Source organism: Papio anubis, chromosome X, assembly GCF_008728515.1.
Source record: "Papio anubis isolate 15944 chromosome X, Panubis1.0, whole genome shotgun sequence".
In the NCBI taxonomy this organism is placed as follows: Eukaryota; Metazoa; Chordata; class Mammalia; order Primates; family Cercopithecidae; genus Papio; species Papio anubis.
This window is the reverse complement of record NC_044996.1, coordinates 82,230,739-82,258,668: the sequence shown is the minus strand read 5'-3', so window position 1 is coordinate 82,258,668 and position 27,930 is coordinate 82,230,739. Positions and strand designations below refer to the sequence as shown.

General features: G+C 49.7%; 1 protein-coding gene across 1 annotated transcript; it reads left to right on the top strand.

Moving 5' to 3' along the window:
- Positions 1–70: 70 nt before the first annotated feature.
- On the top strand, positions 71–27,930 carry FAM155B (family with sequence similarity 155 member B). The gene is made up of 3 exons (XM_003917831.5): positions 71–1,246; positions 24,417–24,588; positions 24,995–27,930. Exons 1-3 carry the CDS (start codon positions 380–382, stop codon positions 25,378–25,380), a joined length of 1,425 nt encoding a protein of 474 aa, XP_003917880.5. The 5' UTR covers positions 71–379; the 3' UTR covers positions 25,381–27,930.

The window sequence follows — 27,930 nt, the reverse complement described above, 5'->3', positions numbered from 1 at the left end:
CGCGGAGTGAAGTGGCGCGGAGCCGAGGGCAGCTGAGGGGCCCGACACTATGAGGAGTGCGGCGCCGCCGCCGCAGCCGCCACCGCCCCAGTGCCCCGCACCGCCCCCAACCGGGACGCCTGGCAGCGCCTAGCGGGCCGGGCGGCGTCGCCCGGGCTGAGAGCGACGGAGCGCGGGAGCGGCGCGGAGACGGCACCAGAGCGCCCCGCGACTCCGGCCTGAGCGGGGCACCGGGCCGGCCGGCCTGCCTCACCATGCAGCCCCCGAGGTAGAGCCTGGACGGCGCCGAGGAGCGCAGAGCGGCGCGCAGCCCGCCCGCCCGAGACGGCCGTCCGGCCTCGCGCCTGCCTACTCCCTCCAGCCCGGACCCCCCTGAAATATGTTCAGGGGCGCTTGGATGTGGCCCGGGAAAGACGCCGCCGCGCTGACTATCTGCTGCTGCTGCTGCTGCTGGGCTCCCAGGCCGAGCGACAAACCTTGCGCCGACTCCGAGCGGGCGCAGCGATGGCGACTGTCCCTGGCGTCCCTGCTCTTCTTCACCGTGCTGCTCGCTGACCATCTGTGGCTGTGCGCTGGGGCCCGGGCCCGGCCCCGGGCCAGGGAGCTGAGCAGCGCCATGCGGCCGCCCTGGGGGACCGGCCGGGAGCGGCCGCCGGTGCCTCCTCGCGCGGTGCTGCCGCTGCCGCCGCCGCAGCCCGGCGAGCCCAGCGCGCCCCCGGGCACCTGCGGCCCCAGATACAGCAACCTGACCAAAGCCGCCCCCGCCGCCGGCTCTCGGCCGGTCTGCGGCGGCGTCCCAGAGCCCACTGGGCTGGACGCAGCTTGCACCAAATTGCAATCTTTGCAGAGACTTTTCGAACCCACCACCCCGGCTCCCCCTCTGCGGCCCCCTGACTCCCCTTCCCGTGGCCCGGCCGAGTTCCCCTCCGCCAAAAAAAACTTGCTCAAAGGCCACTTTCGGAACTTCACTCTCTCCTTTTGCGATACCTACACGGTCTGGGACTTGCTGCTGGGCATGGACCGCCCCGACAGCCTGGACTGTAGCCTGGACACCCTGCTGGGGGACCTGCTAGCCGTGGTGGCCAGCCCGGGCTCCGGGGCCTGGGAGGCGTGTAGCAACTGTATCGAGGCATACCAGCGGCTGGACCGACACGCTCAGGAAAAATATGACGAGTTCGACCTCGTGCTGCATAAATACTTACAGGCGGAAGAGTACTCAATCCGGTCCTGCACGAAAGGCTGTAAGGTAAGGACTGGCTTCCGCAGCCACAACAGCCGCCCTGGGCAGCGGCAGCGGCAGCGGCAGCGGCAGCGGCAGCAGTGGGATGGGAAGAGAAAAGGAAGTCTCCCTTTCTACCCACCCCACCACTCCCACTGTGCCCAGTGCAGCACTAACCAGTGCCACCCTGGGACCCTCCCTAGTCAAGGGGCCTCAGGGATTCAGGTCAGGTAACCACCTGGCCAACTTCTATTAATTCCGGATTTGGGCACCTTAGGCCTGGGGCTTCTTGGAGACCTGCCCCCTCATGAGTGGGGAGGGGCCACGGGGCCCTGGGCTGACAATGAGGTGGCAAGAGGGATTGTGCTCCCCCCAGCCTCCATCCTCAGCCAGCCATGCCCCCCTCCTTTCCGAAGCTGGAATTGAACGTCCTGGGACTGGCTGGTACAGGGGGAAGGCCAAAGACGGGAGGAAGAATATTTGGCAACCAAACTCTCACCCTTTGGCTTCTGCCAGTGGCTGAGAGGAGGAGCACTCCTGGTGGTGGGACACACCAAACTCTTGACCTTACGTGACCTGAGGTGGCTGGCCATAGCCGAGGCAGGTCAACCCCAGGGGGTGCCTGTCTTCTCCCAAGGAAGTCACCTGCAGGCTCTACTCCCCTGACAAAGGAAGGAGCTGGGAACAGGGAACAGCGACTGGTGGGAAGGGCACTGAAGGTTGGTGCATTCTCATACAAAACTCCTAGTGCCTTCCCAGCACCCCAGGGTGACAGTGGAGGGAAAACTGGCTTTCTAGCTGCTGGGGATAGGTATCCAGAGGAGAGGCGAGGCAGCTGCAGAACAGGCCCGCCTAGGGAAGAGCCGAGTGTTAAACTTCTTGATCCTCGGCGGGGTTGCTCTGGACAGTTAGGTGGGTGAGGGCTGCAAACATTTGGGACTTGATGCTACTGCCCTGCTCACCCGGCCTGGCCAGGTGACCTGCCTTTGGGAGGAAAGAGAACAGCAAGGTCAAAGGGTCAAATGACAAGGAGACCGGGAGGGGTGGTGACCTCACACATCCTCGAGCTGGGGCCAAGAGCTGGAGAGTGAGACAGTTGCTTTCTAGCCTAGCTCGTCTCCCTCCAAGACTTTGGGGAGGGGCAGAAAGTGTCCTTTTCCATCCAGCATGGCCCTTGTGGACTTCTGCAGGGCTTCCATGCTTTTGGCGGGTTCCCTAGGGATTGGGGGCAGAGGGTTGGGCAGGAAAGGGGTAGTTCCTCGCTCCTGACTTCACTTTCTCCTTCTCCTTTTTCCTGCTCTCGTAACCTAGCAGTCTCCCTCCCGCCTCCCTCAGCCTCAGCTGACTCACTGCCTCACTCACACTACCAAATGAGATATTCCACTTCTTAAAGGTGTACAAGCAGATAGACACACACACTGCCATACACCATCACCACCACCCTGGGCAAAGTCACATAGACATGCAGAGAGGTCGTCACACCCACAAACAGTGTCACAGAAGCAGATGCCGTGTCACACACACGCACATCTCCCCATGGTGTCAGAGACACGCAGGCAGAAGTACTGTCACATGAAGAAGGACACATTTTGTCTTAATAGAGACACATACCCTTGATGTCAGCCACGGACACATACACTCAGTGGGAGCAGAGAGACAGGGTCCACAAGCAGATGGAATCGAGGATGTCTGTTTGTTGTGGCCCTCTCTTCAACCCCATGGCCCTGTTTTTTGTTTGTTTGTTTGTTTTGTTTTGTTTTTTTCCTCAATCACCAGTATGGATGAGAGGCACACCACAACTTCCCCACGGGGTTTTCTTCATGTTGTAGTTGATTCCGATTTCTGTCTGGACCTGAACTAAATACAAATCTCTCATGTTGACTGTTTTACCAAGCAGTGTGACGTAGAAGAAATATATCTGATCTCTCTGATTCAGGCGGCCTTATCACCTCTACCTCTTGTAAGTGGTATGACCTTGGGCAAGTCACTTCACTTTTGTAAGCTTTCATTTCCTCATTTGTAAAACAGGGATCATCATCCTTGCTCTGCCCACATCCTGGGTCTTTTGTGGGGAGAAGGTGCAGATGTATTTTGTAATAAGAATATAACATCTGACATTAATGTAATGCTTAGGGTTTTTCCGCCCCTCTCGTGTATGTTATGAGATCAAGGAGGCTGGTGATACTAACACCATTACTCCCATTTTACAGATGAGGAAATTTAGGTGCAAGGGGATCAAACGGTTTGCCCTAAGGTCACTCAGATAATGAGCAGGAGTGCCAGGACTCCAGCCCACCTGTTTTGGTGCTAAGCTGGTGCTTTTGCCATGGCCTCACATCAAGTTCCTGATGGCCCTCCCTCCTCTCCTTTGTCTTCTTGTCTGTCTCTCTCCAGCAAACCAGTGAACTCCTCCTGCTCTCTTGCTGCCTGCTGTGCTGGCAGAAGGGCAGTGCGAGCTCCACAGCTCTCTTCCTGCCTTTCCCACCCCTTGTCCAATGCTCTCTCCCTCAACTGAGGCCAGACCCACCTGGCTCTCGAATCCAGCTGTATGATGGGCACTAAGGGAAAAGACAACCTTGCTACCCTTCTTGGACTGTAGGCTCCTCTCTCCTCAGCCCCTCACCCCACCTCCCTGGCAGGCCTTAGTTGCCATTCCCCAACCCTGTTCCTGGGCTCCAAGCCCTCCTGTCCAGTCCCCACTCCAAATGGGATCCCTGGGAGATGATGCCCCACCCTCAGAGCTTCTCCAGAGTGGAGAGCCCACAGCCCCAGGCCAGGATGAAGACGCTTTCTCTACTTCTGGAAACCAAGCTGGGAACCTCTGTTCCAGAGCCAGGTGACCCCCTGTCCCCAGGGCCCTGTCCTGAGTGCATCAGTTAGCTCTTCCCTGGGTGGCCCCGGAAACCCTGTTCTCTGCCTTTGCAATATCTGCCCCTGTTTCAGGCCACACAGGGCCCCACGAATCATACCTGTCCTCACTGCTGCCTGTGACACCTCCCAATTTAGTACCAGCTGCAACATTTCCTTAATGTGTGACTGACTTCCTCTCACACAGCAGGGCAATGTTAACTTAGGCAGGCCGATGCCCTTCCCCGCCCTGGCCTCTCCCAGCTCCTAGGGTCATGCTTCACCTCTCTCTTATCTCCCTGTGCATCCCCCCAAGCCCTGTTTCCTCCAACCCCCACCCCACTCTCTTGGACCTAGCTAGGGTTACTGGACAACCACCTCACTCCCCCATGCCTCTCCAGCCTCCCAGTTCTGCCATGCTTCTGCCTTTCTGATTGCCTCTTCCCCCACCTCTCTCTTTCCTACTCTCTCTTCAGAACATTCAGACTAGGGGGAGTGATGGAGATGGGGGCAAAATCCTGACTTCTCTCAAAGCTATTGATCTGAGAGGGAATAGAGGCCCAAGGGAAGGACAGTTCTTAGCTCTCTCACCAGCCATAGGGTTGCATTAGTAAAGATGAGTACCAGGGAAAGATGTGATAGTTCTGCTCTACTCCAGACTGACCCAAGCACACCTGGCAGACAGCATGTTTGATTTTGGGTCTCACACTGACTGCGCTGAGGAGGAGGCAGGAACCCATGTTCTTCTGGAGAGAGTAGAAGGAGGTGTTTCACTTGGAGAAGAGGCGACTCAGGCAGACATGCTGTCTGACGTCACACCTCAGAAGAGTTGACATGGTATAAATGAAGAAGCATGACCTGCGTAGCCCCAAAGGGCTTTTGTAGTTAGAAAGTCCTAGGTTAAAACGTAGTTCTTTTATTTATTACCTGTGTAACCTTGAGCTAAGGACGTCAACTCTCTGAGCCTCACTTTTCTCACCTGTAAAATGGGGCTAATTCATTGTAACAGTCCTGCGAGGTCATTATTAATGAGAAGAGTCTTTACAGTACCTAGACCTGCCATAGCAGAGTTGCTCAGTTTCTTCCTTTCAAAAAAGGAACAGACTGCCTTAGGAGGAAGTGAGTTCCTCCTCCCAGGAAGTATCTGGCCCGGTACAGGTGGACCCCTGGGGAAAATGCCATGGAGGCAACTCTAACACCAGATTTTGAGCAGAGTTGGACCGGGTGACCTTTGAGGTCTATTTCTGCCTGGATTTTAGGCCTGTGAGCAAAGCTTGCTCCTTGAACAGCAGCACTGGATGGGGAGGGCTGGGGAAGGAGGTTGGTCCTAACACCCACACAAAGAGAGGGGGTGGGGGGCTGCCAGAGCCAGCGCCTTGCCTTCTGCCCGTACCCGCTGGGGCCCTGCTCTTCCTCCACTCCGGCTGGCAGCTGTTTCTGCCTCACTGCCTTCCTCTCTCCTCCCACCTGCCACAGCTTTCCTGCCAAGCAGGACTCCTTGCTAACACTGGGTATGAGGGGTGCTGAGAGCAGGGAGCTCAGGGCACTGGGTAAAGGACAGGAGCCCCAAGTTGGCCAGTGGTCTCTGTTACCATCACACAGGCTTGCAGTCAGGGAGCAGTGCCCCACAGGCAGCCTCCCTGACCCAGGGCTCTTAGAGCCAGAGAGGTGCCCTGGTCCCTGTTTGGGGGTAGAGGAAGGGGCAGGCTGTCAATAAACAGCCTCTTGGGAGCCATGGCAAACCCTGCCCTGGGAGAGGGGCCTCCAGATCCACAGAAGCTCATCTCGTCACCAAGGAATGTGAGCATGGGGTTCTGGGAAGGAGCAGGAACCAGGAATCCTGGAGCAGGGACAGAGAGGAGGCAATGTTTATAGCTAGGACAAGGACACAGTGAATTAAGACTGGGAGTGGGAAAGTGGCCTCATGCTGCTCACACCTTTCCAGACCCTTCACGCCCACCCTGACCTGCCCCAACTCCAACCCCCATATTCTTCCCACATGTTAGCTCACACCCAACATGCCTATCCACTTTCCAATGATCCTACAACCTTCCCAATCTTCTACTTACCACCCTAGGCTTTTCCCAAGTCACACCCACGCCTTACTCCCTCTACCTATAGTCCTCCAACCCCTGCCCCTCCTGACAGTGACCTCTACCCCCTTTCACCCCAACTCTGGACCTCACTCCCCACCTCTTTCCTGTCAACAGTCAGCCCCTCACATTCCACCTTACTCCCCCTATTCCCATCTCCCACCTGACACCCCGCCCAAACCTTTACTCCAAGATCCCACACCCTCTTCTGGCCCTCATGCCCCTTGGGTGTTGCATCACTCACACTCCACTCACACTTTACCTCCCTTTTCCCCATCCCTTGTCTTGCTCCCTTTCATCTTCTGGTCCTGTCTTCTGCCCTCTTTCCTCCTGCCTCCCCCTCTCCCTCTCTGCTCTCTTTCTCCCACTTCTCTTCTCTCCTTACCATTCAGGGTAGACATGTACATGTGTGCATGCACACACAGACACACATCCCCCAGTCTTCTTCATGGCTACTTCCCATCCTTCCCGCAGGCTGGTGCCTGACTACTACAGTCACCATAGCAACGGGAACCTCCAGGAAGGATACACTGGTATCTCCTGAAGGTGGGGGTTGGGGGAGTTAGGTGGAGAAAGGGAGCCTAACAGCCTCCCGCCCATTACCATGGTCTGGCAGGAAAAGTCTTCTGAACATGGTGAAGGTGGAAGTGAAGAGAGGGAAGACAGTGGGTGGGACCAAGATCAAAGGAGGGTCAAGAATCTCCCAACACATCGTAAGCATGAGAGGGTGCTTCGAAGCCATGCAGGTGCATGCTGGTCCCCTCTGGATATGTCAGTACCCTAAGGAAAGGGTATACCCACTTTTTTACATGTGGGGAGGGACATCGGCTGACACCTCAGACTCAGGGGTGGGAGTGTGTCCTAGAAAAACTTCTCCTTTGGGGCAGTTCTTCTGTGCCCCCACCCTCTGAGGCTGTTTACCTGCTGTGTGCCCGTGCAGACTGGGCATCAAACCTGCCCTTCCCAGCTCATTTCTCAACCACATGTGGATTCCAGCTGCTAGTGTTAACTGAAAGCCAGGGGTGGCCCCTGCTTCTGGGGGTCTGGACAAATCTGGACCACTACAAGCACCATTCTCCAATGCTGGCCTGGTAGGTCTCTGGGGAATGGGTATGTTTGCATTTTGTGTGATTACAAGCACACAGACCAGAGTGTGTGCAAGAGGCCAGGGATGCTGGACCAGCCTTTTCTCCCTGGGCATAAAAGTGGGTTCAGTAAAGCCTGAATTTTTGATACTGTGAGCCAGATAGGTGCTTAGAGGGGAGAGCAAGGGCACCAGGCGAGCTGCAGCTGGCTCTGGAGAGGGAAGGAGTTACTACGGAGTGACAGGGACTGCCAGGGCCAAAGCTCCTGCTGGAATGCATTCTGGGGAAAGTAGCTGGAACCTGAGCCACAAGTCTGTGGGCCAGAAGATGAGGCCAACTGGCTGCAAAGATGAAAGAGCTAAGAAAGGGGAAGGAAAGAAGAAAATTGTGAGCTTCGAGTGCCTAGGAGATGCCAGGGGCTTTATATATGTTCATGAACTCATTTAATCCTGGCAGTCATCCTAGCAGGCAGGCACTATCATCATCCCCATTTTACACACGAGACAACTGAGGCTCTGAGGTGAAGTGACCTTCCCAGGCCACGTAGCAAAAGGACTGGCATACAAACCTAGGTCTGTCTGTTCTTTCTCCAGTGCACAGATGCATGAAGAAAATGCTAATAATCTCCTCCAGCTGTCAGAGGTAGTACCCAGCTGGCTACTGAGAGGCTGGGCTGAGAAGCTGGACGGACTGAAAGGGAGGCCCAACAGAGCCTATTGGCAGCTTAGAGGTCCTCTGGAGTGGCCCAGATCCAAAATGAGGACCCACCAACATCCTCTTTGTTCAATATCCCAGTCTCTTGTCCTTGAATCCAGTGACAATCACTGTTACCTTCCTGGAATAGCAACAAGAGAATGGGCACAAGGAAGGAACTGTAAAGGAGACAGGAGGACCTGGGCTCCTCTCGCCTGGAGAGAAGGTATCTCTGTTATATTCTCAGCCGCAATCTGCTGGAGGGATCAAGCAGAGCAAGAGGGGAGAAGGTGCAGAATATTAACCTAAGTTAGTCCCTAAGCAGGCCTAATGCAGGCCTGAGACCCTGGCCTCCACATCCACTGCACCTCAACATGTGCAATTTCTCCATATCCTTGCCCATGCTGGTAGAGCTGGAAGGGAAAACGACTGCAGTAAGACTGTCGCCCCAGAGTCTGCTGAGGCCTGGCGTGGACTCTGGATGCCCAGTTCCCATGCAGGGGTTTTGGTGAGCCCCTAACCTTGAATACCTAGGCTTTTTTTGGGGATTGAAGGAAGTGCCAACCCACCAAATTCTGCCAGAAGAGGGGCATTTGGTGGCGGTGGGTGTTACCAATGTTCCCTGTCTTACTTGGTTTTAAGAAGATAGCATGGCTACCTGGCTGATCTGTGAAAGGTGAGCTTGTCTGTTTAGTGTTGAACTCATTAAAACTTCCAACCAAGTTAATCTCTTAGAATTATTATAGTCTCAGAATCTTACAATAATATCTTTTTTTTTTCCCAGTTAACCAAAAAGGTCTTGGAGAAATTTTGGAAAGTAGAAGTATAAAAGGAAAAAAGTCCCAGAGCACTTAGTCTTTTTTTTTTCCTGTGGTAAAATATACATAACATAAAATTGACCATTTCAACCATTTTTAAGTGGACAATTCAGTGGAATTAAGCACATTTGCAGTATTGTACAATCATCACCACTATCTGTTTCTGAAACGTTTCCATCCTCCCAAACAGAAACTCTGTGCCCATTAAACAGTAACTCCCAGCTGGGCGCGGTAGCTCATGCCTGTAATCCCAGCACTTTTGGAGGTCGAGCTGAGCAGATCACCTGAGGTCAGGAGTTCGAGACCAGCCTGGCCAACATGGCAAAACCCAAGCTCTACTAAAAATACAAAACAGCCGGGCATGGTGGTGCACACCTGTAATCCCAGCTACTCAGGAGGCTGAGACAGGAGAGTCACTTGAACTCTGGAGGTGGAGGTTGCCGTGAGCTGAGATTGCGTCGCTGCACTCCAGCCTGGGTGACAAAGTGAGACACTGTCTCAAAAAATAAAAAAAAATTAAAAAAAAATAACCCCCCATTCTTCCCCCCTTCCAACCCCTGGTAAGCATTATTCTACTTTCTGTCTCTAGGAATTTGAGTAGGTACTTCATATAAGTGGAGTCATATACTATTTGTCCTTTTGTGTCCAGCTTATTTCATTTAGCATAATGTGTTCAAGGTTCATCCGTGTTGCAGTATGCACCAGTACTTCATTCCTTTTTATGGCTAATAGTCCATTGTATATCTATGACATATTTTGTTTATCCATTCATTTGTTGGTGGGCGTTTGGGTTATTTCCACTTTTTGGCTATTGTAAATAATGCTGCTATGAACATTGAACATTGGTGTATAGGTATCCTTTGCATCCCTGCTTTCATTTCTTTTGCGTTTATATTAATGCCTAGGAGTAAAATTGCCAGATCATATGGCAATTCTATGTTTAACTTTTTGAGGAACTGCCATCCTGTTTTCCACAATGGCTGTACCATTTTACATTATATTACATTTTATGTTATACATTCTGCACCATTTTACATACATAACAGCAATACACAAGAGTTCCAGTTTCTGCACATCCTTGTCAACACTTGTTATTTTTGAAGTGTTTTCAATAATAGCCATCTTGATATGTGTTACTGTATTTTTACATAGTTGAAACCATAGTGTTTTTTACCCTGCTCTTTTAAGCTTGTTACACTATCTTTTTATATAATTAAATATTCATAAACCTCATTCTTGATAAGTGTACAATATTCCATCATGTGAATGTAATGTAATGTAATGTAATGTATTTAACTAGTCCCCTATCGACATCTATGTTACTTCCAACATTTTACTATTATAAATAATACTGTGATGATATTCTTTGTTCATAAATCTGTTTCAGAACTACGAATCTTTTTTACTAATAAATGCTATCTCAGTCATTTTTTATTTCTCTACTTTGCTGAGTTTTTAAAAATCACAAAATAATGCATGCTCTTTGTACCAAATCTAACAATACAGTGGTTTATAAAGAAAACATTAATGATCCTTCTATTAGCTCCCCTCCCAATCCCACTGCCTGAGGTCCCTGATGTTAACAATATGGAGTGTGTTCTCCTACCCCTCTGTCCAGGCTTACATAAACGTCTACACACAAAATGACTTTTTCTTTCCTTTTGCATACAAATGGGAGCATAGACGTTAATTCTGCAAGATGAAGTTTCAGAGCTAGACTTACAGAATCAAAGAGTATTAACCTTTTTGAGGCTCTTGACATACATTACCAACTTTCTTTCAAATTACTGGGTTATTCTGGTTTATACCCTCACCAAAAGTGTGAGACTAATGCAGCACACTTTTCCAGTATTGGCTATCACATCTTTAAAGCTTTACTAATTTGGTAGTTGAAAAATGGTACAGCATTGGCTTTTCATTTGCATTCCTTAGGTCAGATGTTTGTTTTTCTTGTTTATAGGCCATTTGTCTTGCCTGCTTTGTGAATTGTCTTTTCATGTTTTCTGTTTCCCTTACTGATTTGTACGTGCTTTTTTGTATGTATTAATGATATTAACCTTTTTCTAATCACATTTGTGGCAGATTTTTTTCATTTGTTATTTGCACCATAGAGCTGAGAGGAGGGAATGGAAAGGAAGAGAACCATTCCACAAACTTTGTGTCCTTTATCTTACTTAATTCTTGCATCTGCCTTATGAAGTACATATATATTATTCCCATTTTACAGAGGAGAAGACAGGCTCAGAGAGGTTAAATGGCTAGCTTAAGGTCATCCAGCTAGTAAGAGTTGGAGCTGGGATTTGAACCCACGTCAAATCCAGGGATTTGAATGGCAGCAGACAATGGCACCACCCAGTCTTTGCTGGTGTAATTATACTATCGGTAAAGCTTTGTGTGGTAAAGCTTCGTGCTAGTTCCTTAACAGGCATCATTTACAGAAAAGTAAGGGTACGTAATTTTATTATCTCCATTTTACAGATGAGGAAAGTGTGGATCAGGGAAGTCCAGTAACTTGCCTGAGGTTTTATAAGCAGTATGAGCAGACCTAGGGTTTGGGTTTGGATGGCATGACTGTTTGAGTTTAAAGATGTTTGACCCTGTCTTCCCACTGTATTTGCTTACTCCCTAGGCATCAACTTCTTGGATCCAACTTGAGGCCCAGGAAGGAAAAATACCTTTCTCACAGTCACCAGAAAGTTAGTGGCTGAGTCCCTGTCTCCCTACAGGAGGTGACTTGTCCAAATTCACACAGTTGGTGGCAGAGCCAGAATCTGAAGCCAGCTCTAACTGTCTATCTAACTGGAGCAGGGGCTTCTCAATGAAGAGAATTTGTGGAATATGCTGGGGAGAAGGAGTTGGGGAGAAAGTGGAGTGCATAGATACCCCGAGACTTTTCTGAAGGAATGGACTCTGGCATTGGAGTCTTCCAGGGTGAGGCTACTCTAGAAGCCCCTAGATGGTAGGACCTGGGACAGGAGAACTCACATTCTGAGGCAAGAAAATCTTTCTTCTGAAGACAGCTGCCTTCCCTTCACCAATTGTTAAGATTAAAACAGGAAAAGTGAGCCTTCGGCTCTGGGTAGGAAGCTGATGGGTGCAGAAGAAGCAAAGCAGTGTTTGCCTCTTTTTAACACCTCCATCTCCCAGGGTGTGTGCGTGTGTACGTGTATGTGTGCATATGCGTGTGTGTGTGTGTGTTGAGGAGAGAGAGAAAGGAATACTTTGATTGTGGAATGGAAATGATCATTCGTGGCACCTAATATCCAAATGCTATTCCCCCCACATCTACTTACAAAGAAAACTTTACTCATATGAAGAATGGACTACACAGACTGATTTTTACAGAGTCGCCCCTCCCATCCAGACCTACAAACCTCTCCCTAATTTGATGTGAAATTATGTCAAAACGAGATTTGTTTGAGTCCACAGGCTTCAGCGGTTGTAATGAATTGAAGGGGACCATCCCAAAGGCAATATGAGTATAAAAGTTTGGACACCGAAGTCCAGATTGACCTGACTTCAACTTCCAGTTCAAAATCTGTCTTCTCTGTAGAATAGCTGTTGAGAACTTGAACATGTTCTTTAATCTCTATTGGAATCTCACTTTCCTCACCTTTGGAACTAAAAAATAGGGTTATTATGAGGCTTAAATGCCATGAAGCATGCTAATCTCTTAAGAGCACAGTGCCTGTGAGATGGAAAGTGCTCAAGACAGGCTAGCCACATTGTTATTATTATTATTGACTGTGGACCTTGGACAAATTATTTAAACTCTTTGGTCCTCCCTGTCCTCATCTGTAAAGATGTGTCTCTACCTCAAGGGATGGTTGTGAGGTTTCAGTGAGTTCAGAAATGTCAGGGTCGGCCGGGCGCAGTGGCTCAAGCCTGTAATCCCAGCACTTTGGGAGGCCGAGACGGGTGGATCACGATGTCAGGAGATCGGGACCATCCTGGCTAACACGGTGAAACCCCGTCTCTACTAAGAAATACAAAAAACTAGCCGGGCGAGGTGGCGGGCGCCTGTAGTCCCAGCTACTCGGGAGGCTGAGGCCGGAGAATGGCGTGAACCCAGGAGGCGGAGCTTGCAGTGAGCTGAGATCTGGCCACTGCACTCCAGCCTGGGCTACAGAGCGAGACTCCGTCTCAAAAAAAAAAAAAAAAAAAAAAGAAATGTCAGGGTCAGGTGATTAGAACAGAGCCTGGCATATAGTAAGCACTTAATAAATGGTAGCTATTATTATTCTCTCCTTAATTAGGTGTGTTTAATCCAAATGACTGCTTAATATCTAATTGAGATTGGCAACACTGGGGCGGGCTACTTAGGAGTAGGGAAAGGTAATTTGTGAGCAGGAGGTGAAGTATCTGGGGTGGGAGATGACGAGCCAGAGGATTCTAGTGAGGGAAAGCACAAGGATATGCTTAGATGGGGGAGTAAAGAGGCAGAGAGGGAGATGGAAAGACTCCAAAGTCCTTGATTTACCTCATCACTAAAGACCAAGCACAGCTCACAGTCATCTTTGATCACATCTCTGTTCTCTCCAGCCTCTCATCTTTCTGGCAAGGCACAGCATTTGGAGGAGGAGGTAAAGATCTGTCTTTAGTGATCCCTGGAGAAGGCTGGAGATTGCTGCCTGGGCCTGGGCCCGGGCCCAGGTATAGCTGTATGTGGCAAACAAGTGTGCCTGGGAAGGGGAAGTGTGTGCAGCTCAAGGGAACCTATGGCTGTCACTGTCACACTGGCACCATTCCCATGGTAATCTGCACAACCATTGTGCACAGAAGCTCCCAAAGCTCCCCTCCTCTCATCTTAGTCCTCTGTGTGGCTGTGGGACCCCTCATTAGCTCCGTTGTCCTGATAAATTTACCGTGGTCCAGACAGTGATGATGGTGTAGATGATCCAGGGTAGGGCAGTGCAGGGCCTGGGGCTCTGCAGCAGGTTCAGTGTGGGCTGAGTCTGGCGAGGTTGGTCAGATCAGGTCTTGGAGATTTTGTTTTTTGTTTTTGAGGTTTGTGGCTGCAAAGCAGTTTGTTTTTATTTAAAATTCAGTTTATCAAAGTACTGTATCTTCATAATTTTAAATGGCATGTACAAGCTATATACATATACACACATATATATGTGTACACAGACACACACCTCAAGCCTCACTCTTCAGAGTCAAACACTTGAGACACTCTTGACTGTTTCTTCTGATATTTACCTCAGTATTTCTAAATGGTATGCTAATATTGCTATTTCTTGTTTTTTCTGTTTTAAATATTTGTGTATACACACACATATAGCTAGATATTCACACATACACATATCTACACCTGTGTGTATATATCTCATTTATATGTATCCTTGTAGCTTATAAAGCTTTTAAATTCTATATATAAAATGTCTGTTAAATGACATATATAGATCTCAATGTTTATCATTAAAACAGTAGCCCTCTACTCCACCCCTGAGCCTAAATCTTAAGAATTAAATACTTCCAACTCTCTTAGCTGTTTTCTTCTGATATTTACCTCCACATTTCTAAATGCCATGTCAATATTCTATTTCCCAATTTTTCTCTTTTAAATATCTGTTGACTTTTAAAATGTGATTAGAGGAAGATTTAGTTCTTTTACTCCCAGCAGCACTTAACATACACACATGCTTCCCCTCCCCTCATACATTCAGTATTGGCAAATCAAAATTTCTGGTTTTAACAATATTCCAGTTTATATTACTAGAATTACAAATATTGTTCACAGCTGAGTTATGTAGAATACTGTGATTATGTTTCCTTCCTTGGTCATCTTGTTTGCATGGAGTTAATAATTGCCTCTTGTTTTTTGTTTGCTTAGTTTTCTCATTTTTTGCTGATACATTCCCAATTTCTTTATCAGAACTATAAAATCTCACACAAACACTTTCATAACCCATTATTTTCACTTTTTTTCTTGGAGCTCTCCACCTTGCTCTAGTTGCTAGAGGTTTGGTTTTCAAGTACTTGTCAAGTACCTCCATGTGTATACCTCCTCCACTTATATACCCACCTCCATGTGAGGCCCTGAGGACAGGGGACAGATGAGTAAGATACAATCTGTCCTTGGTGAATCTACAGTCTCATGAGTGTATAATTTATAGAAATGTCTTACCAGAAGGCTCTGTGTTAAGACTGATCTAGGCTGTCCCTTTGGTCCCACACTCAGGCAGCGCTCCTCTTCTTTGTTTCCCATGAGTTACCAGAATGTGATACAGCCCCCCAAAGAGCAAATGTGACCCTAGACTGCATTAACAAAAAGTTTCTAGGACAGGAGGGCTGATACCTCTACTTCACGTTGTGTTGATAAATCCTATCTGGGGATTGTGTGTAGTTGCAAAGGACATGGAAATACAGGGACTCATCTGAATGTGAACAACCAGGCTAAGAGAGGACTGGAAACCACATCTTTTGAAATAGTTGAAAAAAACATTGGGGATGTTTGGCTTCTTGAAAGAGTAGTCTACACATAGCTATCTTCGATTTTATTTCCTCACATTTCCTTTTCAATTTTCTACAGGCTGGTTTCTGCCCCCACTGCTCCACTGAAACTGCTCTCACCATAATGAGACTGCCTCTTAATTCCCCAAACCACTGTGTTCCCATCTAAATCCTTATCTGCTGGCCACTCCCTATTCTTTGAAATTCTCTCTTCCCTTAATTGGCAGAATGCCTCTCTTCTGTTTCTCCTCCGGTCTCTTGAGCCACTCCTCCATCTTCATCTGATTCTTTTCCTCCATCTGCCCCTTAAATGTTAGTTTTTCTAGGGATCTGTTGATCCCTTTCTCTATCTACTCTCCCTAGGTAATGCCATCCACTTTCTAGGCTTCCACAATTGCTGACGCAGCCAGGGTGAGCTAGGTTATGCTCTGGTAACAAACAACCCCCAAATATCTGAGGTTTAGCACAACAAATGGTTACTTCTTTCTCATGATACATGTCTGAAACAGGTCATCAGGGAACATCGGCTCATGATAGTCACCAAAGACCCAGCATGGTAGAGAATCCGACATAACACTGCTTCCACAGTCAGCATCAGAGGGAGGAGAATGTGGCACATCATACATTTGCTCTTAAAACTTCTCCCCAGAAGTGACTCATGTCACCTCAACTCACACTTCATTGACCAAAGCAAGTCATATGGCCATGCCTAACTTCAGAGGATGTGGGAAAGTATAGTCCTACTATGTTCCTGATGACTAAGTCCCTAGCCCCTGATAACTTCCAAGCCTTTATGCAGACCCTCCTTCTGAGCTGACTACTGTGTCCAACTGCCTCCTCAGCATTTCCACCTGGCTGACTCACGTATACCTCAAAGTCAACATGACCCCAAACTGAATTTATCGTCTTCACCCCCAACTCTATGCCTCCTGTTTTCCCTGCCTTAATAAATGAAACTATTCATCCAGCTACCCAAGCCAGAAGCTTGGTCGTCATCCTGGATCTCTCCCTCTCTCTCATTCCCCACATCCTCAAGTAATCCTGGTGATTCTACCTCTTTAACATCTCTTCCCACATCCACCCCCTCCTCCCTGTTTCTCAATTCTGCCGCTGTTGCCTTAGTCGGGGTCCTCATAACCTCTCACTCAGACTGTTGGAATTGTCTCGTAACTGGTCTCCATGCCTCCAGTCTTGATGCCTATACTCCATCATCCACACTTTCAGACAGAAGTCTGAAAAGTTAGTCATGTGAGGGGCAAGTGATCTTTAAGTAGGCAATTATTTGAAACCTATTAAAGGCTCTCCATTGCCTATAGGATGAAGCCCAGCTCCTTGTCAGCTTCCAGAGCATGTCATAACCATGGCCATGGCCTTCCTCTGCAACCTCATCTCCCATTGTGTCCCACTTTGCGCCCTCTAACTATGCTGAACTACCTACAGTCTCTAAACTCAACACTTCCAGGCCTTTATGCCTGCTCATTTCTTTGCTTGAAGTATACTTACTGTTTCCATATTCCACCTAGTTACCTTCTACTCATTTTTTTTTTCAATTCCTAACTCAACCCTCTCCCACATGGAGATGTTTTCCTGTCCTTCAGCCCTCAAAACACAGTTGATCACTCCACCCTTAATGCTACTACTGTACCAAGGAGATACAATGCTTCTTGACTTACAGTGGGGTTACACCGTGGGAAACCCATTGTAAGTTGAGAATATCGTAAGTTGAAAATGCATTTAATACACCTAACCTACCAAACATCATAGCTTAGCCTAGCCTACCTCAGACGTGTTCAGAGCACTTACACTAGCCTACAATTAGGCAAAATAATCCAACACAAAGTGTATTTTATAATAAAGTGTTGAATGTATCATGTAATTTATTGAATACTGTACTGAAAGTGAAAAACAGAATGGTTGTATGGGTACTTGGAGTATCATTTCCACTGAATATATATTGCTTTCTCACTATGGTTAAAATTGAAAAAGTGTAAGTTTCCCCATCATAAGTTGGGAACCGTCTGTGCTACCTATCACAGTGACTTCAAATGATTGATTCATATAATTGTCTCCCCTGCTCCTTGAAGACAGGAATCTTGTCTTACTCATCTCTATTATCTGTAGTTCCCAGTACAGTGCCAGGCACTCAGAAGATGTTCAAGAAATGTTCGCATGGACAAATAATGAGAAAACCAGACTCGGAGAAGTCTAAAAATACCTGCAGGGTTGGCACGGGGGACAGGAAGGTAGCTGTTCCATATGGCACCAGAAGAGTTAGTAAGAGCCGCGAGTGAAGCCACAAGGAGGAATTAGTTCAAAAGAAGGAAGAACTTCTGTAACTGCTAGAGTTATCTGAAGATATGGGCTGCCCTAGGACAGCATGACCCCCTGTGACAAGGCTTACAATCAGAAACTGGATAAGCACTTGGCAGTGATGTTGGAGTGGAAATTCCAAGAGCAGACAGGGCAGTGTTGTGATGGTTATCATGGTCCCTTCTATTCTGGAACAGTCATGAACCTGACTCCTTTACTCACCTGATTGACATGGATTATCTAGGCCCCTTCAGAGCTGCTCCTGCATTAGGGACACTGTTTCTCCACTGGACCAACCGTGTCCAGGCTGGGCCCATCCAGCCGCTGGCCTTTGAGCAGATGGCCCAAGAGGCTTGATGGTGGGAGAGCTTTCTGGAAGTGTGCTGGCTCTAGGTTCTCGCCCTCTTCTCCAGCCATCTCCCCTGCCTTTCCTTCAGGCCAGGCCACTTTGACTCATAATTGCTTAGTCTGAGAAGCAGGACAGCTATTGCTTATTTTTTAGAGCCACTTAAGTAGAGCCCTATCATCCACCTGGATTTGCCCTTTAATGCCTCTAATCCCAGTTTGATTCTACCAATCCCAATGAACTACTTTCCCCAGAGTTACGTCTATGATCTCCTTCCTCTGGTTGAGGAGACTGACTCTGACCTAACCCTGTTCTGATCCAATACTTTGAAAGCCCCGAGTCAGGACTAGGAGCACTTGGCTCTTTTCAGACCCTGCCCGAGGGGGTCCCTCACACACTTCTCTGTGTGCTGATGGATGCGGTACAAAGAGGCATCAGGTTAGCAATCAGGTTGCCTCCCTTCGAATCATGGCTTATAGTTGATTGCTTCCATGCCTCTGACTTGGCTAAGTCGACCCTCTTCTTTGGGCCTCAGTTTCCCCATGGGTAAAATCTGGGAGCGGAGTTTACTGTGGTGTCTGTGCACAGTGGATATCATCCCCATATGTAGCTCACATTGCTGCTTTGCCTCCACAGGCTCTGCGGCTGCAGCTCCAGCTGCTGGTCAAGGGCCCCAGGGGTACATTAGGAAGACAAGCAGCCCTGGAGAGAAGGCCTATAGGGAGGATTTGAATGGGGAAACAGGCCCCAGGGAGGGAAGCAAGTTAGAATCCAAGAAGGAAACTGCTTAACTTCCTGGTTGGCAAGAACTAAAGCTCTCCTCCCCGGAGGGCTTTTCAGTCCCAGAACCAAGGAGCTTGGGATGGCCTCCGCTTTCTAAACTTTCTGGTCCTGAGTCCTGGCTTTGGGATGTAAAAGTCTTCTTTCTAGAGGAGAGTAGGGATGAGGATGCCGCGGCCAGGGCTGCAAGCCTCAGAGCCGGAGGGTAAGGCTCTCTGGATCCTCCCTAGACTGGCAACTGCAGAGCCCAGGAGGGATGGTGACCCCTCTCGTCTTGGCCCTCCCATTTCAGGAGTACTCTGCAGCCCAGCTGGGAGGAGGGATGGGACAGCCTTCGCAGCTTCCTTTTTGGGTTAATTGGTGTTCCCTCTAGTTATTCCCTGCTTCCTTCCCCTCCCAGTTCCCATAGCAACTGGGCTGTAGCAGCCAGAACTTGATTGAGCCCAGCAGTGGCCCAACTGAGGTGGGGAAAGGAGGGCACCGCCAGGTCAATGCTTCCCCCCCCCCCCCCCCCACTGCCATCTCAAGGGTTCAGGATGGTTAAGCTCAGAGGACAGGACATAATTGGAAAGCCTTTTATGCCAGGGCTAGAGTTTGAAGAGCCTAACACGCCAGAGCAGGTCTGGTTCTCCTCAGCTCTCCTCCCCTCCCCACGCCCTGTGTCCTGCCTCTCAAATTTTGGATTCACTGTTGCTGGTAGGATTGTTCCGTAGGAAGAACCCTGGAGTGGAGGTGGGAAGCCAGGTTTCCAGTTCCTCCCAAACCGATGGTTCTCAACTGTGGCTGCATACTAAAATTGCCTGAGGTATTTTGAAAAACTACAGATGTGTAGGCTCCACCCACAAGGATTCTGACTTAGTTGGTCTGGGTGTGATGTGAGCCAGACAGGAGTATTTGTGTGTGTGTGTGCATTTTTAGACAGGGTCTCACTCTGTTGCCCAGGTTGGAGTGCAATGGTGTCATCTTGGCTCACTGCAATCTCCGCCTCCTGGGCAAAGGTGACCCTCCCACCTCAGCATCCTAAATAGGTGGGATCCAAGGTGTGCACCACCACACCCAGCTATGTTTTTTTGCAGAGATAGGGTTTCACCATGTTGTCCAGGCTGGTCTAGAACTCCTGGACTCAAGCGATCCGCCAGCTTCAGCCTCCCAAATTGCTGGTATTACCAGCATAAGCCACCACACCCAGCCCAAGACAGGAGTATTTTTTTGGCAGCTCTCTGAGTGATTGTGATATGCAGCCAGAGTTGAGATCCTGGAGAACAAAAGAGCTCCGTGGTTCACCCAAAACTGACTGTTGTCTTGTTCTGAAACATTTCTTTCCCTGCATCCCTTGCCTCCAGCAAGCCCCAAAACTCTCCTAAGCCGGGCCCTCCTGGCTTCCCTCCATCCTTGTAGACAAGTGCCCAGGAAGCTGTGACTGCCCAAACAACCTCCCCCTGTCAACCCCTGGCTCAGTCCTAACACTAATGAGACAGGGCAAGCTACCTAGGTCCATCTAAGAAACAGAGCTGCAGAGTCTAAGGCAGGCTTGTTGCCCAAGCTGTAACAAACACTGAGAGCCAGATCTTTCACCTGAGAAGGACCCCAGCCTACCTCTGAGGCATGAGGGATAGCGATGGCCTCCGCTGGCCAGCTGTGGGGCTGAGGAATTGGATTACCTCTGAGCCCCGTGTCACTCTTCTTCCTCCATTCCCCTCATTAGCTCCTTGCCTGTTCCTGCTTCGCCACCCACAGGCCTGGTGTCCTCCCCAAGCAATCTGCTCACCCACTTGTTGTCATGGTGACTCTGGCTGGGGGTGTGGGGACTGAGTGGGGAGGTCGTCTAATTAAGGAGAAAGGCCACACTCCCAATGTCAGGCCACCCCTCCCCCTTCCCCAACCTACCCTTGGCTGGCTCCCTCCCTTCCTCCCTCCAGGAGCAGATGAGAGGAGCGCCCAGCCACCATAGCCTGTTACTGGGATAATTGCAGTTGCCTGGGAGGAGGGCAGGAACTCCACTGGGGCCTTCTCACCTAGGAGCTGGAGCATTGAACTAGAAGAGCCCAGAAAGAATTCCACAGGGACCTCTGAGTTGCACTGATGGATGCAGGGTTGGGAGGGGGCCGATTGCACACATTTTGGGGTGAGGGTCAGGCAGGCTCTGGGTCCAGGCTACAGATATTGGGGCAGAGCCTGTGGACAGAGACTCATCTTGGCACTCAGGGGCTCAAAAGATGGAGGGAAGTCTCTAAGGTACTGGGACCCTTAGTTCTTGTAATTTCATGTTCTTTCCTGCCTTACTTCTGTTTCTTTCTCCTCCCCTTCTTGCGCTCTCTTATCCCTCTTTCTTACCTTTGCTTTCTTACGCTCCCATCTTTCTTAGCCACTCTTATTCCATCTTATTCACCCCCTGCTTGTTCTTACCCGTCTTTCTTACTCCCTCTTTCTTACCGCCTCCTCTTAACAGCCCCGCTTACCCCTATCTCACCCTCTCTTTCAACTTATTTCACCCTCACCTCACTCTTAACTCTTCACCTCCCTTACACCCTCCACCTCTAATTCCCTGGCTGTTTCTCCCAACCCTGTTGTTTCCTACCCCCACTATTCCTACCATTCCTTACCCTCTCTTTCCCATACACCTCATGTCTTCCACCCCTTACCCCATCTGCCACTCTCTCAATCCCCTCAGGCCCCTCTCTTCCTGCCCTCTTTTAACCCTCCAGCTCTCTTACCCTGCCTCCTATTTCCACCTGTTTTTCTACCGCCCTTTCACTCCTTTCCCATTCCTTTTCATATACTCTTTTAGCCCAATAATTTCATATTTAGGAATTTATATAAATAAAATTTAACACAAGTGTGTGAGAGATGTGTGTATAAAGATAATCACTGGAGCATTGTTCATAATAGTGAAAACGTGGAAATAAATGTCCATGAACAAGAGATCACCAATGCCCTTTTCATTCCATTCATATAAAACCATTCTCTGTTCTCTTAACACACCATGAATTTGTTTGCCGACATATCTTTGCTTAAGCTATTGTCTCAGCCTGGAATGCTTGTTTATGTCATCTCTACCCACCCCATCTAAAATCCTGATTTGAGTCCAAGCTCAACTGTTTTCCCATCACTGAAATCTTCCCCTGCTTCTCTACTTGCTTCCCTCCATTGGTCCGTGGTTTGAACTCTCTTGTGGTATAGATCATATGCCATAGATTCAAGTTAGATGTGTCTACCCATGAAACTGGAATTTTCATGAGCATAGGGACATGTCCTCATTTAGTTGTCCTGTTCATTCATTCAACAGATTTTTGAAAGTGTATATTGTGCCGAGTACACAATGGTTAATAAAGCAAACCCATGTCTGCTTACGTGCAACTCACATTTTAGTGGAGCTGACAGGAACCAAACAAGAGTGCAGAGAAAGTAATACTTGTGGTGAAGAAGCAAGGAAAAGAGAATAATGAGGGTAGCATCCTTTGGTGAGAGGGGTAAGGGAGACCCTCTCTGAGGAGAGGACATTTAAACTGAGACCTGAAAAATGAAAATGACCCAGACATGTCAAGAGTAGGGGGAAGAGCATTCCAGGCCAAAAGAACAGCATGTGCCAAGGCCCTGTGGTGGGAACAAGTAGGGCATGTTCAAGGAAAAGAAAGAAAATGAAGTTGGAGAGAAAGACAGGAGCAAAGTTATACAAGGGCTAGAAATCTGTGGTCAGAAGTTTAATTCTAAATGCATTGAAGGGTTTGGAGCAAAGGAGTAACATGAGTCAATTGCGTTTTGAGACCCCTGTTCCTCCTGTGTAGACAGTGGATTGGAAAGAGCAAGGGTGCAGGTGGAGAGGCCAGATGGGAGACTGTCATCCAGGTGAGGGATGATGATGGTCTGCCCAAAGGCGTGGATGTGGAGCTACAGTTGGCATGCCTTGCTGATGGACTAGATGTGGGGAAACAGAAAGAGAAATGAAGGCTGACATCTAGGTTTCATGGCACTCACTGAAACGGTCAAGACTTGAGGAGGACAGTGGATTTGGGATTAAAAAAATAAGATCTACATTTTAAAATTTATAACATGTTAAATTTGAGATGCCTGTGAAATACCAAAGTCCCAAGCAATGCTTTGCTCTTTGGGGGATTGGTTAGCAACACAACCTACCCCATCACCCACTAGTACCCCCCTGCTTTGGAAAAGGCCAGTGTGGGATTGCATTGCCAAAGTCCATGTTCACAGCAGTTATTTGTAGTTTAGTGAAAATGTTTAAAGTAAGTATAAGAAACTGACAGTGCTTCTGAAACCATGTTGCTCAGAATATGATAGAAGAGCCTCCTGCAGCACAGTGACCCGGACCTGGCTCAGAAATGCAGATTCTGAGCCCACCTTCATCCTCTTGAAGCTGAAACAGAGGGAGACGTCTGCATATTTAACAAATGCTTCAGGGGGTTCTGAGGCACACTGAAGTCTGAGAACCATTGCTGTGAGGAACAACAATGAACCTAGAAAGCGCCCCTAAAGATACAGGACTGGATGTGGGTGGCGAGACAGAAACAGGCCAGGTGCATGAGAGCCATCTGGGCATCTGTTAAAATGCACATGCTGACTTGGCAGATCGGGGGTGGAGTCTGAGATCCTGCATCTCTCACAAGCTCCTAGGTGATGGTGATGGTGATGCTGCTGGTCCAGGTCCACACTTTGAGGAGCAAGGACCTAGATCAGTGGTTCACAACTGGAGACAATGCCCCCACCCCAGGGGAACATTTGACAATGGCTGGAGACATTTTTTTTTTCTTTTTTGGTTTTCACAATAGGTGAGGGGAGAGAATGCTACTACTGTGTAATGGGTAGAGGACAGAGATGCTGTGCAATATCCTGCAGTGTACAGGACAGCCACCACAACAAATAATTATCTGACCCATAATGTCAGTAGTATCACTGTTAAGAAACCCTGGGCTTGATGATAACCAAAGAGTATGGAGCAGGGAACCTTTCTTAGCTAGGACCCAGTGCCTGGTAGGGGTGGACTAGATGAGGGACAGGAAGCATACCCGCGAAGTGAAACTGCAAAGCAGAGGTTCCAAATGAAACATAGCAGTGTGTGTGATGTCTGCTCCATGCCAGAGCAGAAGCCAATAGGGCAGAGCATGGATCAAGTAGAGCTCAAAGGCACATGTGGTGCCTGGTAAGGCAAGTTCCTGTTTTTTTGTTTGTTTGTTTGTTTGTTTGTTTTTTCATTAAAAATAACCCCTCACATTTGCGTTACACTTTACAGTTTACAAAACATTTTCATATGTGCCATATTATTTCATCCATACAACACTCTAATGAGGTAGAGCAAGGATTATTCTTTCTTGAATTTAGAAACTCAATACCATCAGCCAAAGAAATGTTTGCTGAATTGAACAGAACTGACATTTGCCTCATTATATATAGGTAGTCTCAGACAAGTCAGAGACTTCCTTGGACCAAGTGTAAAATGACAGGGTTGCACGGAATGATTGGTAAGGCTCCTTCCAGTGCTGACCTTCCAGTAATTTTGTGATCTTCGCCAACACACAAATGCTGAATCTTGGATGACTGCAGACTGGGGTGCTTGGGAGCACTGGCTATGAGATGGGAGATCTTAGGTAAGATGTAGTGGCCTTGATCCAAGCCCTTCTTCCTCTCTACCCACTGGAATCTTGGGGTTAGGTTGGTGAGGCCCCCTTGAGAGACCACAAGTAAGTCTCCCCATCCCTCTCCTCTGAGGTGAGAAGGGGCTGGCACATGGGCTGATGCTCTTTCCTCTCCCCACAGGCTGTCTACAAGGCCTGGCTGTGCTCAGAATACTTCAGCGTGACCCAGCAGGAATGCCAGCGCTGGGTGCCCTGCAAGCAATACTGCCTGGAGGTGCAGACCCGGTGCCCCTTTATACTCCCCGACAATGAGGAAATGGTGTACGGAGGGCTCCCTGGCTTTATCTGTACAGGTAAAGGCAGGGCACTGGGGAAGAGGGAGGAGGCTGGGGGCCCAGGACAGGCATCAGGTCAGAGGAGCTGGGAGCAGGGAGAACAACCGGGGAGTCAGGTGAGAAGAAGGCCAGTGGCTGGACGAATGGGCAGTGAGGTCCCCAGGTGGGGATAGGGCCAACTGGAATAGGGAAAAAGACCAGAGTGTCTTTCTCTGCCCAGGACACTCCCAGGTAGTCATCCCGAAGAAACTGGCTGGGGTCCCCAGGAAAGAAGGACTCAGAAAGGGCAAGTGCCGAGGGCTGGGGGGAAGGAGCCTTAGATGAGGCTACTTGAGCAGCCCCAGCTCTGGAAACTTGCTCCCTAGGTAAGGCATAGCTATCAGCTCCCCGAGCACCCCACCACACCTTCCTTATCCATTGGCAGGGTTGCTGGATACTTCACCAAAGCGTCCGGAAACCAAGTGCTGTGACGTGCAGTGGGTCTCCTGTGAGGCGAAGAAGAAGAAGTTCAAGGAGTCTGAGGCCCCCAAAACCCACCACCAGCAATTCCACCACTCCTATTTCCACCACTACCACCAACAGTACCATCACTACCACCCCCGTCATGAACACCCCCACCGCGTCAGCAACAAGCCCGCCCTGCTGCCGGTCTCTGGGGGCTCCCGCCTCAGCCCTAGCAGGATCCGGCTCTGCGTCCTTGTTCTCATGCTCCTCCATACCGTGGTGTCCTTCTCCAGCAACCAGGGTGGTGGGGGATTGGGGCTGGAGACACTGCCTGCCCTAGAGGAGGGCCTGACACGGGAAGAGTGACAGTAGGGAGGGAGGACAGACCTCCACCACACACTGACATCAGCTCCAGCTCCCCCAGGTGGGGGGGAGGGGTCCTCCCATGGGAGGTATAGGATAAGGGGGGGGCGGGGGGAAATGGGGGAACGACACATCCCCCCCAACCTACCCCCACCCCAAAATCAGCTCCAACAGAATGGCCAGAGGGTCCCAGGGAGCTGCAAAATTCATCCGGGAGAAAAAGGCAGGAGCAGCGGGTGACCCCTCCCAAGCCCCCATCTATGGGGCTTAGAGAAAAAAGGGAGGAAGTGGGGACTGGATATGCCCACCCCTGCCAAAAGCCCTGACCCCAGGGAAGGATGCTGCTCACCCAGCCTTGGCCCTGCAGGGAATGTTGGGGGGCACAGAGGGGAGAAGCTCTTTCCCCTACTCCACATTCCTTTTGTTGCCAAGATCCTTAATTCCCTCCTGCCCACATCCCTACAGGCGACGGCAGACAGTGCAATGGCCCTCCTGCCACTTCAGCACACCTTGCCCCACCTGGGACCATCACACGTGAAGCACCAGGCTGGGAGATGAGGTGCACACAGTTGCAGCTAGGTCGGGGCCCCAGTTAAGCTGTGCCCCACCACCCTAGGCAATGAGGGGCAGGTAAGGGGTACAGAATGAATGGTGAAAGAGAGTGAAGATAGAGAACGGGGAGAGGAGAGGAGAAATGTGGACAGAGGGCTTGAAGAGATGGCCGAATAGGCTACTGCCACCCGGCTTTGGGAAGACAGTTGATAAGTGTTGAGGTAGGCTCGAGAACTGCTCCCCAAATCAGTGAGTTGCATGAGGAGCCCTCTGGGGAAAGAGCACAGGAACTGAGTTGCTAGGCCTCAAAACAAAAGGCTGCAGGCACATGGTTAGACTGCCGTTGTCTGAAGGACCATATCTTACAGAAGGTGCACATACTCCCAAGGGCCACTCTTGCCCTGGAGATCTTGGCCTTGGGGTCAAAGATATTTCCATTTCCGATCTCCATGGGGAGGAGGGACTTAAGCCCAAGTGGGTCAGGCCTGGCCCGGGTCCTCATACTCCCCCATCTCGTCCCAGCCCAGGCCTCCATGAAGGAGAACCTGGTGGCATTTCCCCAGAGCTCTCCAGAGATGAGCCTCCCCTATCCCCACCCTGTCCCCGTCCCCAGCCTACCAAAGAGTATTCACACCTTTCCATCCCTGACTCCATGGGTTACTGTCCCAATTGTGAAACACCCAGACTCCTCTTCACCCTGTAGCAGGGTCTTCTGCTCCAGTCACCCCGGCCCCTTGCAAGAGAAAGTCCAGGGACTGCCAAGAAGACCCTTTGACTAAAGATAATGTGCTGTCATCTCTTGGCTGAGAAACTGTTGAGTCAGGCTAGAGGGCTGGACAAGAGAAGAGGCATTGAGAGCCCCCTTGGGGGCCATTAGCCTTGCTCTGGTCTGCTGTGTGGGGGTGGGGAGTAGGGGGCATCCCACATTGCCTGGGACATCTGAATGCTGATAAGAATGGACAGGAAAGGGAGCCAGAGCTGTATTCCTGGGACAGGCCAGGGAGCCTTTAGTGCCAGCAGGGCCTGTGTCCTGGGATGCGATGCTAATGAGTGAATGGAAGGGTGGGCCTGGAGCTTCGTGAGAATGAAACCAAGAAGCGGATGGGGAAGGAAGAGCTGACCTTGGTCAGCTTAGGGATGAGTGGAGAAGGAATCATTCATGGGCCTCAGCTGGGTCCCAGACTGATTACATGAGACTGGGGAGTCCTTCCCTGCCAGTTTTCTCATTTCTTACAGCCTATCCCCCAGCCCTACCCCTGTGCCCTGCCCACACACTCCCCTGTTTGGCCCTCAGCACTTCGGGCCTGGTCACATACCCCATCCCTAGTGATCTTTTCAGCTGGGGAGGGGAAGAGGTGCTGGCTCCTTTCCGGACATGCTTATGTATAAGTAAAGGGGCAGGTGCTTGGGCTCCAGAGAGACCTTAGGTACTGCCTTCTAACTCCTGCATCCTCAGCAGGGGAAAAGGAACTGGGAAGTAAAGGGGAACCATATGGCCCCAGGGAATGGACCCTTGGAGACTCCCATCCTCTCTTCCCCTTCACCAAGTGCCCAGGAGACCCCTGGCTCAGACCAGCCCAAGGCCTTGCCCAGTGGCAGGGGAAAGGGGCACCTCACTCCACCTCAAAGTCATTTGACTGCCCCCATCCACCCCACCACCCTAATCTTCCACCACCTCTCCGGCTGCCCCTGCCCTCCATCACAGGCAGCAGAGCCGGGCAGCTTTCTTATGCCATTTTCTACACTGTGCTTCATGAGTAGGACTTTCTTGCACTAGTTCTTATGACTGAGTCTCCAAACTGGTTTCCTAGTAGTCCCCCATCCCTTCCTCCCTTACCCAGCTATGATTCAGTTGTCTCTGCCCTCCCTCTTAGCCTGCCTCTGTGTTTCGGTGAGAGTCTCTGTATGTGTACTGCTTTCTGTTTTGTTGCATTGTGGAGCAGAGGCCTCTCTGCTCTTGTTTAACCCCATAAAGAAATAAATGGTAAGACTTGATGATAA

What these genes read in the sequence shown, in the direction of transcription:
- FAM155B (XM_003917831.5), top strand. Translation starts at nt 380, where the DNA reads ATGTTCAGGGGCGCTTGGATGTGGCCCGGGAAAGACGCCGCCGCGCTG. An exon ending in CCTGCACGAAAGGCTGTAAG is followed by an intron (nt 1,247 to 24,416) that starts GTAAGGACTGGC and finishes CTCTCCCCACAG; the next exon opens with GCTGTCTACAAGGCCTGGCT. An exon ending in CCCTGGCTTTATCTGTACAG is followed by an intron (nt 24,589 to 24,994) that starts GTAAAGGCAGGG and finishes ATCCATTGGCAG; the next exon opens with GGTTGCTGGATACTTCACCA.